This window comes from Elephantulus edwardii, unplaced genomic scaffold (assembly GCF_000299155.1).
Source record: "Elephantulus edwardii isolate Elephantulus edwardi_28Jun2011 unplaced genomic scaffold, EleEdw1.0 scaffold00161, whole genome shotgun sequence".
NCBI classification, from domain to species: domain Eukaryota; kingdom Metazoa; phylum Chordata; class Mammalia; order Macroscelidea; family Macroscelididae; genus Elephantulus; species Elephantulus edwardii.
Window position 1 is genome coordinate 2570795 of NW_006399911.1, and position 12035 is coordinate 2582829.

Here is a 12035-nt window from a genome sequence, read left to right on the forward strand (position 1 = left end):
TTGATGTGATGAATTACATTGATTGTTTTCCTTATGTTGAACCATCCTTGCATACCTGTTATGAATCCCACTTGGTCATGGTGGATTATTTTTTTTTATGTATCGTTGGATTCTATTTGCCAGTATTTTATTTAGGATTTTTGCATCAATATTCATGAGAGATATTGGCCCATCTATTTCCTGACCACCAAGCATGATGCCGTTTTCCAGCGACTGGTCTCAACTGATAACATGCCTAAAGTATATTAGATTAAATCACCATCCTTTCTTCTACGGAGATATGTTTGTTCTTTTGACAGTCCTTGGTATTTTCGTGCTTATTTTTCTGTATAATTATGCGTTTGCATATCTGCTTCCTCCACAGACTGTGACTTTTTCTTTGGGCTAATGATTCTGACTCATTCATTTACTTTCCCAAAATGCCTGGCAGTGAAAAATTCGTTGTACTATGAATCTGTGGTGGACCTGATTAGAAAACTGACAGGACTGGTTTGAGATTGGATGGAGGAGCTCAGGGTGTATGAAGAAGGATCTATATGGTGGAATAGCAAAGTGAGTTAGTTGGAAGAGCACAGAAAACTCCCACATGTCTAAATATGTGACTCAGGAAGATCATGAACAATTTCTAGCCTCTCTACAACATGGGATTCCATTCTGAATATTAAAATTCCTACTCTGGAAGAGGTGAGTCTTTTTATCTGCTCTGCTCTAGCTCAGTACTGTTATTGTTGTTGTTAGGTGCCATCGAGTACTACTCATAGCAATTCTATGAATAACAGACCCTGTCCTATCCTGTGCCATCCTCAGCATCTCTACATATTTGAGGACATTGCTTCAGCCACTCTGTCAATCCATCAGGTTGAAGGTCTTCCTCTCTTACTGACCCCTCCACCTTTCCATGCATGATGCCCCTTTCTAAGGAATAGCCTTTCCTAGAAACATGGCCAAAATATGTGAGATGAAACTTCACCAGCCTAGTCACCAATGAGCAGTCTGGCTGCATTTTTCCTAAGCCATATCTGTGAAGTTCATGGGTATTCAGTACTCTTCTCAAGCAACCACAACTCAAACATTGATTCTTCTTCTGTCATCCTTATTCATTATCCAGCTCTCAGATGCAAAAGCAAGTGATTGAAAAGACCATGGCCTGAATCAGGTAAACCTTCAAACTGATATTGCTTCTCAGTAATTTGGAGAGCTCCCTGAGAGCAGACTTTCCCAATACGATGTTGCTGTTCTATGCTGTTGAGCTGGAACCCACCCATAGTTGACCTCCAGTAGGTTTTGAGAGGCAGAAAATAGCACAAGAGGAGATTGTCCATCCTTCTGCTGAGAAGCGTGTGTGAATTAAAACTGTGTGCTGACTGGGATTGAAGTGAAGCCTTTTACATCTATGTCATCAGAGCTCCCAATGCAGTACATCTCCTGATCTCCTGACTGTTGGTACCAAGAGTGTTGATTGTGGATGAAAGTAAGATGAAATTGTGGACAATTTCAATTCTTTCTCCATCTATCATGATGTTGCTGATTGGTCCAGTGGTGAGGATTTTTGTCTTTTTGATATTGAGACACAATCCACACTAAAGGCTGTCATTTTTTATCTACAGCAAAGATTTAAAATTCTAGTAGCTCTACTAAGCTCAGTACCAAACCTATCAAATCTTGAGGTGCTGGGAAGGAGGCACAGAAAGCGAAAAGTAGTTCCACCCTGGGTTTTATGAGCAGGCAACTCCATCTTCTCCACTCCGGCCAACCCCGGAAGTACCCATGCATGGTCAGGCCTTGGGCTTAAGCCCTAGAGGCTCTGGAACCTGGGTGACTGAGTCAGCACCTCAGGAATGGGCTTCAATAGGAAGCTTGATGATTCAGGGCCTCAAGAATGGCGTTGGGCAAGCCACCAGACCAGCTGGCCGAGCTACCTCCCCTTTGTTGAAAAGGCAACAAGGAACTCAGCTCAGTTCATCCCTGGGTAACCAAATTATCCTTCTCAGGGACCCCCAGAAACTGGTCAGGGCTGAAGAAGGGATCATCAGGGTTCAATAAGAAAGGCAGAAAATGCATTGAAACCTCCTCTTCAAGGTCAATAACCACTGCTCAAATCCAAGATAGTTCCTATCCTTTTCTTCACTAGCTCTATTCCCCTCAACTTGTCTGCATAGTAGGGAGGAGGAAGATTTTTTTTTTTAATTTTGATCCTGTTCTATAATTTTTTTATAGGATTTTTTTTTCTTTCCTCCTTTGTTATTTAGTCTTTGCTCCCTTATCTCTCCTATATTATTCTCTCAGGGTCTGAAGGTGAAGGCACAGACTGTCTCAAAGTGCAAATCCTAGTCTCTTAAAAAGTTGTCCCATCCAGGCACCCTTTAAAGAGGCAGACCTACCTAGTTGGGAAGGGCTGGCTTGGTAGCAGGTGACCCAGGAAGGTGTGTGAGTGGACTCCTAGGGCCTGCCCTCACTGAGTCATCTAGTGTTGTTGTTGTCATTACCTTCCCTGCTGTCTGAAGTGCCCAGACCTCTGTGGAGACAGGAACAGCTCCCATCCTTTCAATCTTTCGAGGGAAGTTACCAGCTTAATGGTGAGCGGAACGGGGTGGGGGGGGACCAGGGGGCGGTTGGGACGGTGGGGAGACCTGGGGCCCAGATCAGTGCCTCTCCTTCCCACACCGCCACCACCTCCTCCTTCTGTATGTTGGGGATCTGGAGGAGGGAGGATTTCCATCTTCTCTCTGTCCCCTGCCCCTCATACAAGAAGCTCCCCCTCTTCATCTCTCCCACTGGCCTTGAGTGCCCCCTGCCCAGCACCACAGGGGTCAGGGGTTGCTCAGCCTTGCCACAGTGCCTTCTCCACCCCGAAGCGGGCACAGCCAGCTACGTTGCCTGCCTCTTCTTCCCCCTCCTGGGGATCCCACTCTCTTCCACCCCTGGCCTCGGTGACTCCCAATCCTTCACGCCGATGCCCCCAGGATCCTCCTGGGCTTCGGATAGGCCCTCTGATCCCTGAGCAGGATTATGAAAGGTTGGAGGACTGTGACCCTGATGGGTCCCAAGATTCACCTCTCCATGGGGAGGAGCAGCAACCCCTGCTCCATGTGCCTGAAGGACTCCGGGGTGAGTGAATGGGAATATACCTCTGCTCAGGCAACCAGTGGAGGGGAGAAGAACACTGCTCACTGGGGTGAGGGTGCCTCATGTCAGTGCTCTCCTCTCTGTGCCCAGGCTCTTGGCATCACATCCAAAATCTGGACAGCTTCTTCACCAAGATATCCTTTGGGCCCAAGACTGGCAGAAGCTTGTTTGGGGCTGACTTCACTGTTGGCAGGGCGATTCAGGGGATAAGTGTGGGTTCAGATTTGCTGGGGCAGTGAGGGGGTGGTGCCCTCAGGAAAGGCCCATTTTGCCTCTGGTTTTATTCCTTAATGAACCTGACACATCTACAGCTATCATCAGCGGAATGGCTTTGCCTGTATCCTGCTGGAGGATGTCTTCCAGCTGGGGTGAGATGCTTATCCAAAAATCTGAACTCAGCTTTCTGTGCCCCAGGGGCTTTCTATTATCTTGCTTCCTTGCTAGAATGTGCTTCTATCCTGCCTGATTTTCCAAGTGGCCTAGGAGGTAGGCCAGTGGGGAGCAAATCATAGACTTGTTTAGGACTGGAGGCAGAAACTTGCCTGGCCTTCAGTCCTCATCACTGCCTCCTCCCTGCATCCCCTAGACAATTCATTTTCATTGTCACCTTTACAACCTTCCTTCTTCGATGCGTGGACTACAACGTTCTCTTTGCCAACCAACCAAATAACCAGACCAGATCGGGGCTGCAGCATAGCAAAGTGACTCTGTCAGATGCCATCCTGTCCTCCAAGCAGTGTGCTGAGAGGTGAGTGACAGCCTTGGGGAGGAGGACAAACAAGATCCCCCCCTTTGTTCCCTGGTCCAGATCAGAGGATACTCAATCTTTTTCATCTCAGGACTCTTTTAGACTTAAAATTGATTGAGAACTCTGCTGAGCTTTTGTTTATGAGGGTAATATCTATTTCTATTTCCCCTGGGTTTGTTGTTGTGTGGTATCAAGGCAATTTTGGCTCACAGTGACCCTATATGACAATAGAACTGCCACATGAGGTTTCTCCAATGTGGGAAACCTACAACCTGTGGGGGTTCCCCTGCGTGGGATTATAATTTACATATTATTAGAGTGTCATCTGTGTGGTAGCAGATCATCAAGTCTTCTTTCTCAGAGCTGCTCATAGGTTTGAACTGCTGACCTTTTGGTTTGTTGTTGCTGAGTTGAAACTGACTCATAGGTGACCCTCTAGTGGGTTTTCAGAGGTTGTACATCACACAGGAGGAGATTGTCCATCTTTCTTCTGTGAAGCAACTGGTGGATTCGAACCATATACCTTTGGGTTGGCAGCACAGTGACTTACTAGCCCATCAGAGTTCCCTTTTGGTCAGTAGTCAACCACTTAACCATTTCGTCATCAAGGCTCCTGATATTTACTCGACTAAATACTAAAGCCAAGGAACACTTTAAAACTTAAAAATGCATAAGCATACATTTCATTGCCTGCTAGTGTGGTATCTTCAAAGTCATGAAGCTTCTGGAAAACTGGAGACTGATAATGAAAAATGCATAGAATATCTTAGTGTAATATGAATACAATTTTGCCTTTTCAGACTCCAGAGGGTCTCACAGAGATCCAGGGATCCCTGGACCACATATTTGAGAAGCTCCGGTCTAGGTCTATGGCTCATTTCCCATTATTCCCTAAACCTGCTGCCTCCGCTCCAGACTCCCACTTTTCCCTTCTGCTGTCTGTCACACCAGATCCCTACCACTTTTCCCCATACAGGATCCACTCCAGTTCCCTGCTGGTCTTTCTTTTGGTCCTGGCTGCAGGCTTCTGGCTGTTCCAGCTGCTTCGCTCAGTCTACAACCTTTTCAGCTTCTGGGACATCCAGGTGTTTTACAAGGAAGCCTTGCACATCTGCCCGGTGAGCTAGGTGGGCGTGTCTGTGTGTCATGCTGCCATGACATGGTGGCAGAGGTTAGGGGAAGGAGCTGGACAGACAGGCCAATTGGAGAGTTAGTGGAAAGGGAAGAGCTTTGTTGACACCTACTCAAGGTCCAGATGCATGCTAGTAGCACCACTTATAAAACGTAGTTCTTACTCCAGAGGCCAGGATGGTGAAACTTTGTCTCACATACTTTGGGCATGTTGTCAGGAGGCCAGTCCTTGAGAAAAGGACATCATGCTTGGAAGGTGAAAGGTTAGAGAAAGATGAAGACCCCCAATAAGACCCTTACAGTCACTGTGATACAGTGACTTAACAATGGGCTCAGACATATCAGAGAGATCAGGATGCTGATGCAGAATAGTGTTCAGGTTCAGATCAGTTATTCATAGGATTGCTATGAGTTGCTTGATAGCACCTAATAATAACTCTAGTGAAGCTTAACTTCTTTGTTGTTGTTTTGTGCTGTCAAGTTGGAACAGACTTATAGCTCACCTTCTATTGGGTTTTCAGAGGTAATACATTGCACAGGAGGAAATTGTCATTTGCAGATAAACTGGTGGATTCAAACCACGTGACTTTGGGATTGCAGCACAGCTTCATACCACTTGGCCAGTTTTTGTTGTTAGGTGCTGTTGACTCGAGTACAATTCATAGCTACCCTCTGAACAACAGATCTGAAACCTGTCCTATCTTGTGTCATCCTCATAAGCTCTGACATATTTGAGTCCATTGCTATAATCATTTTGTCAATTCATCTGGTTGAGGGTCTTCCTCTCTTTCGCGACACCAGAGCTCCCTTAATTTTTTTTTAGATAGGTCATATAAGTTTATTTATAGTTACATGTTTTTGGTAAAAACAATGTTTAGTGGAAAGGAGATCAGCTGGTTTTCTAGTTTGGCATAAAGGAGAAGATCAAGGAGAGTATTCTAAGCCCTGCTACAGGAAGGCAGGGAAAATTAGTGAGCACCAGTGGGCAGCAAAGAGGCTATAAATGCATTAGCCTACAGCTGAACATTCTTTCTGGAAGTATACACCCTGCACAGAACATCTGCCAGCACTCTGCTCAGCCCTCTGACCCAGGGCCTCTTAACTCTCCACTTGGAGACCCTGGGGTCAAGTTCAAACCCTGAGTCTGGCATCCAAGAATCTTTATAAAATGACCCTTCTAGTCTTACCTCCTATTACAGTAAGCCATGGTGTTGGCCTCTTCATTGTCCTCTGACGATGTTTTGCCTTTCCCCCTTATCTGGATAATTTCCCTACATATTTGTCTGTTTTTTTCCCTTGTTGTGGGATTGCAGCGCAACTTCTTGCCACTAGGCCACCAGAGCTCCCTATCTTGTATTTAAAGTGTAGTTTAAAGGCTGCCTTCTGCAGCAAGCTTCCCTTGTTCTCCCTTAGAAGCCTAGAATCTTCTGTTCAGCTTTCTGTGTAGCAAAAGGCAGGGGTTCTAGAGACTTTCTTGAGTCAAGGATCCCAAAACAGGTAGAAGTGGAGAGGAGGTGAGACTAGATCCTTCTCTTTATCCCCTGCCCTTCCTTCCAGGGGACAGGCATACACTAGAATGCACTGCAGAAGGATTTGTCTAACCTGGAAGGGGAAGATGGCTGAAATGAGGCTAATGTGAGGCTTGCATCATCTAATGACCTTTCATAGCCTCGTGAAGGTTAATTTGGTGATGGAATGCAAAAGGGTTTTCAATAGGACAGCAAGCTGGTTGAGGCAAACAGTGGTGATGAATTCCGGACAAGACATGGCATGTATATGAAAAATGTGTAAGAGACATGTTCCCATTAGTTGCCAACCATTCTATATCTTCTATATGTTGACTGAGAGAGGTGATAAAAACTTGTTGTCAAGGATCTCACAATGCAATTGAAAAGCTAGGTGATACACATGAAGTGTTACAGTGAGGTGTTAGCAATAATCCCATGAGTAATGACCCTGTGAGTGGCTACAATTAAAAAAAAGATAAAAGGAAGTAGCAAGCGCCTTGTCACAGGATTGAGGGAGGAAATTAAGAGAAGAGAAAAAGGTGGCAGGTTTCAGTCATGAATGAAACAGACTGTAGAAAGCAAGGGGTGGAGGAGATGCAGAGTGTGTCTTTGGTCATGATGCTGTTTGTGGCCCTTTGCGGAATGTTGAACTTGGGCATCTCTGGGGCTCACTACTTGCCCCTCCTTAGGAGGAACTGAGCTCCATGCCTTGGGCGGAGGTGCAATCCCGCCTGCTAGCACTGCAGAGGAGTGGTGGACTGTGCGTGCAGCCTCGGCCGCTGACGGAGCTGGATGTCCACCACCGCATCCTGCGCTACACCAACTACCTGGTGGCCCTGGCCAACAAGGGCTTGCTGCCCGCCTGCTGCCCACTGCCCTGCGGAAGGAGCGTGGCCTTTCTTAGCCGCGGCCTGGCCCTCAACATCGACCTGCTCCTCTTCCGCGGCCCCTTCTCCCTCTTCCGCGGCGGCTGGGAGCTGCCCGACGCCTACAAGCGTAGCGAACAGCGGGGCGCCCTGGCCGCGCGCCTGGGCCGCACCGCGTTTCTGCTAGCAGCCGCCAACCTGGCACTGAGCCCCCTGGTGCTGGCCTGGCAGGTGCTGCACGCCTTTTACAGCCATACGGAACTGCTGCGGCGCGAGCCGGGCGCGCTGGGGGTCCGCGGCTGGTCCCGCCTGGCGCGCCTGCAGCTGCGCCACTTTAACGAGTTGCCGCACGAACTGCGGGCGCGCTTGGCGCGCGCCTACCGCCCTGCCACCTCCTTCCTGCGCGCCGCCGCGCCGCCCGCGCCCCTGCTCGCCCTGCTGGCGCGCCAGGTCGTCTTCTACGCGGGCGCGCTCTTGGCCGCGCTGCTTGTGTTCACCATCTACGACGAGGACGTGCTCGCGGTGCAGCACGTGCTTACCGCCATGACCGCGCTCGGTGTCACGGCGACCGTGGCTAGGTGTGAAGGGGACGGATGCCGAGGAGTCCAGTTTCTCCCAAACCCACGTTTCCCTATGCATGTCCTCCTAACCGTGACCTCTTCACCTGCCCCCAGGTCTTTCCTTCCGGATGAGAAATTCCAGGGTCGCTCCGCGCCCCAGCTCCTCCAGGCCGCCTTGGCGCACATGCATTACCTCCCAGAGGAGCCCGGCCCCGCCGGCAAAACTAGCGCTTACCGGCAGATGGCGCAGCTGCTTCAGTACCGGGCGGTGAGAAGCGGCAGAGAGGGCTCAACAGGGGCTTCCCCTGGGCACAAGGCTGCCCGGGGTCTAAAGGATGTGACTGGGGCGCTTGCCGGTGTGCGCTCGTCAGCACCTCCCTTTTTTGCCTTTTCCCTTCTCTCCTTCACCAGGTCTCCCTGTTAGAGGAGCTCCTTTCCCCTCTTCTCACCCCGCTGTTTCTTTTCTTCTGGCTTCGCCCTCGTGCTCTGGAGATTATTGACTTTTTCCATCACTTCACTGTGGATGTGGCCGGGGTTGGGGACATCTGCTCCTTTGCTCTTATGGACGTGAAGCGCCATGGCCACCCTCAGGTTAGAGCTCTCTTTCGAGATACAGTGTTTCTTTCAGGTTCCGTTATCCTCACTTGCCATCTATGTATGACCTTGAGCAAGTTCCTCCACTTGCCCGAACCTTTTCTCCCTCCTCCTTCTCATCTGTAAAGTGAAGTTACTGGTACAAGTTAATACCTCGGGCTGTTGGATTAAATGAAATGATGTAAGTAGGGCATTCTTTAGGGTTCCTGGAACGGAGTTTATAACCACCAGTGGCAGAGAAATGGCTGGTGAGTGGGTGGACTGGAGTAAAGAGGCTATCCTACCAAGGCCGCTAGGGTCAGCCTTGGGCGCCTGGGTGTGCGTCCTTGGAGCCTGGCCTGTATTCTTGTGCTGGGAGCCGACCCAGGCCTGCCATGCTGCTGTACTTTTGGATGAACTTGAGTTAGTTCCCTCTTAACCTCAGTTTCTTGAGTAATGTTGGTCCCCTGCCCCAGCCTGTCCCTTGAGGTTCCCGCTATAGCAATAAAGTGTTGTTCTTGTTCTCAGTGGCTTTCAGCAGATCAGACAGAAGCCTCCCTGGCTCAGCGTGCAGAGGATGGAAAGACCGAGCTCTCCTTAATGAGATTCTCCCTGGCTCATCCACAATGGCGCCCCCCAGGGCATAGCTCTAAGTTCCTCGGGCATCTTTGGGACCGAGTTCAACAAGATGCAGCCACTTGGGGCGCTACCTCCGTCCGAAGCCCCCCGACCCCTGGGCTGCTTAGTGACTCCAGCTTGCCTCTGGTGAGTCCCAGGCGGCCCTCTCCCTCAGTATTCCCTTTTGCCTCACATTTTGTAGTTTTGTACACTGGCCCATCTTCTCTCTCCTGCTTTCTTTGTTGTGGTGATGTGCTGACCCATAGTTGACTTTCCAGCAGGTTATCTGAGGTAGTTAGTCACACAGGAGGCTGCCCATCTTTTCCCCACAGAGCAACTGGTGGATTCAAATAATGTACCTTTGGGTTGGAAACACCACTGCTTAACACTAAGCTCCCAGAGCTCTCCCTGGCTTTAGATCTCCCTTTCTGTCCTCTCTTCTGACTCCCTATTCTGCTCTTCTTTTGCTCCCAGCCAGAGGCCTACCTGGCCAATCTCCTGGTGCACCCTCTCGTTCCTCCAAGAGATCTGAGCCCCACATCCCCCAGCCCTGCTGCAGCCACAGCCAGCCTCCTGGCATCCATATCCAGGATTGCTCAGGATCCAAGGTAACAGGTGGTGACCAGAGATGCAAGACAGTGCAAGTAGTGGGGCTGGTCCTCCGGTAGGAAGAGGTAGAACACAGTGGGGGCATTGGGAAGGGGAGGTCAAATTTGGCACTCCCCATGAGGTTCAGTAGTGTGTCAGGTGTTGTCTTTTTGACCTTCTGCTGTACCCTCTGCTCCAGCTGTGTGTCTCCAGGAAGCAATGGAGGCCAGAAACTGGCCCAGTTCCCAGAGCTTGCTTCTACTGAGATGAGTCTTCATGCCATCTACCTGCACCAGGTGAGTCGAAGGGTACAGAAAAAGAAGTTGGAGGAGGAAGCAGGTGAACTACATAGACTGGGGAGGGGAGAATAGCGTCTGACAGGAGCTAGCAGAAGAAGGTTAAAACCTTCTGCACCTATCCAGGGAGTCTGGGAGTCCTCAAGGCTCATTCCTCTTTCCTGCCATTTAGCTACATCAGCAGCAGCAGCAGCAGGAACTGTGGGGAGAGGCTTCAGCCTCTTCATTGTCAAGACCTTGGTCTAGTCCTTCACATCCACTCTCGCCTGATGAGGAGAAACCATCCTGGTCAAGTGATGGTGAGGTGCTTAGGGGTGTCGGGAGCAGATGCTAAGTGGGCCCTGGGCATCAGGGGTAATGCACAACTGATGGCTTTTCTACCAGGCTCCAGCCCTGCCTCTAGCCCCAGACAGCAGTGGAGAACACAGAGGGCACAGAACCTGTTCCCCGCAGGGTTTCAGGAGACCACAGAGACCCAGCAGGAGTCTGGGCAGGCCCCTGCTACTGACTGAGAAACTACCTCAGGGTCAGTATGGTCTGATTTGGGCTGGAGACGGTGAGAATGAAATAATTGAGGAGGGAGAAAGAAATGAGTGGGAAATGGGGAGGAGCCAGGCTCAGAGGGATGAGAATGGTAGGAGGAATTTGGGGTGATGAGGATCACATTCTGTGGAATCCAGACCCACCAGACTGCTTGTCAAGAGCTTTCTCCTTTCGCAGGCTCCTAACTTCTGTAGCCACAGGAAATTGGAGTGGATTGAAAGGACACACTAGTCCCTTTTCAGAACTATCCTCTCCCACCAGACTACAGACCCCAGGGATGCAGGACCTGTGGGTCGAAGAGGACCTCGCTTCAGAGAACCATGAAGAGTAGGAGAGGAGATGTCAAGGGCATTTGCAAACAAGTTTTAGAGATAATCCCCATACTAGGGGGAGGGAAGTGAAGGGTGGAGACCCCTCCCCTACAAGTTAAAGTATTCTCAAAGGGGAGGGCAGGCTGAGGTCAAGGTGAAGGCCAAACCAATTTCAGAGAAACAACAAAGCAAGGCCTTGTGCTTCCCCTTCAGGTCCCCAAGGACTTGTGAGAGGGAGGTGAGGGTGGAGACTATGAGTGAATGACGCAAGAGGGCTGATGTTTTGCACTCCAGCAGTGATGTAAGAGTGGGTGGAGTACTTAATCCTGTATGAAATCAACAGTAAAGGTTGCTTCCAGTTGTGTGCACATCCGTGTGACTATTCTGGCTCTCTCACTTCAGGCAGACAAGGATTGTACCTATTTTCTTTATCCTCAAGTGAGAGCAAGGGAGCTGTGTTCTGTAGCGAATTGGGGCAACATAGAGTGGGCAAATTCATGCCCTAGAAAATAGGGGTTGAAGCCTGTCAAGAAACTGCCACCCCACATCTTCATGAGAGTGTTTCAAATTAAGACGAAGCTTTCCATTCAGTAATTTTATTTGACTGCTAAGTCTTCAATAGATAGTAATCGTGGATAGTAAGGGTGCGCTTACACCTGGCATAATCTCTTATGGTCAATCTTTAAATAATAAATATTTAAATGATGTAAAGATGAGGCTTTACAGGTAAGGTAAGGAGAGTAAGAGGTAATAGATCCTGAAATATTATTGCTGGGAGGGGCCTTCCAGGTTTAGTCCAACCCCTGGTAGGGAAACAGACCTAAAGATACAGACATTTTGCTTATTCCCAGGAATAAGGTTGATTCTCTAGACTCTGGACAGATGTGGGCAAACAATTCAGGGAAGGAGGGAAAGAGGATGGACCAATGGCTGAACTCTCCTGGGAATTACAGTAGAAAGCAAAATGGCTCTCAAGGGCTAGGGGTGTCTGTGCCAGGAGGGTCGAATGCCCAAGGCACTGTGCCCCGCAGCTGTCGCTCCTGCAAAGAAAAGCTCTGGGTGCGAATGCGGCTTGTCACCTCCTGGGTGCGCAGAGTAAGCCCAAAAATGTCCTCGTGGTAACGTTGCTGATCCTGCAGGGAAGGAAAGCCCTGCCTCTGAACCATT

The 12035-nt window shown here is 49.4% G+C and overlaps 2 protein-coding genes across 4 annotated transcripts in view; one reads left to right on the top strand and one right to left on the bottom strand.

The window, feature by feature from the left end:
• Window positions 1-2573: 2573 nt before the first annotated feature.
• ATG9B (autophagy related 9B) lies at window positions 2574-10526 on the top strand. Its single transcript, XM_006895156.1, has 13 exons — window positions 2574-3108; window positions 3217-3260; window positions 3430-3494; window positions 3713-3874; window positions 4851-4992; window positions 7203-7957; window positions 8054-8207; window positions 8351-8530; window positions 9041-9277; window positions 9605-9738; window positions 9918-10014; window positions 10187-10313; window positions 10399-10526. The coding sequence occupies exons 1-13, from the start codon at window positions 2574-2576 to the stop codon at window positions 10524-10526; spliced, it is 2760 nt and encodes a 919-aa protein (XP_006895218.1).
• Window positions 10527-11839: 1313 nt separating this feature from the next.
• NOS3 (nitric oxide synthase 3 (endothelial cell)) overlaps window positions 11840-12035 on the bottom strand; it is an 18245-nt gene continuing 18049 nt past the window's right edge. For 2 of the 3 annotated variants that reach the window (XM_006895159.1, XM_006895158.1), the window contains exon 26: window positions 11840-12001. In XM_006895159.1, the coding sequence (XP_006895221.1) occupies window positions 11840-12001 (162 nt within the window). Of the gene's footprint in view, window positions 12020-12035 lie in introns of all 3 variants that reach the window. The other variant, XM_006895157.1, reaches the window with a different exon arrangement.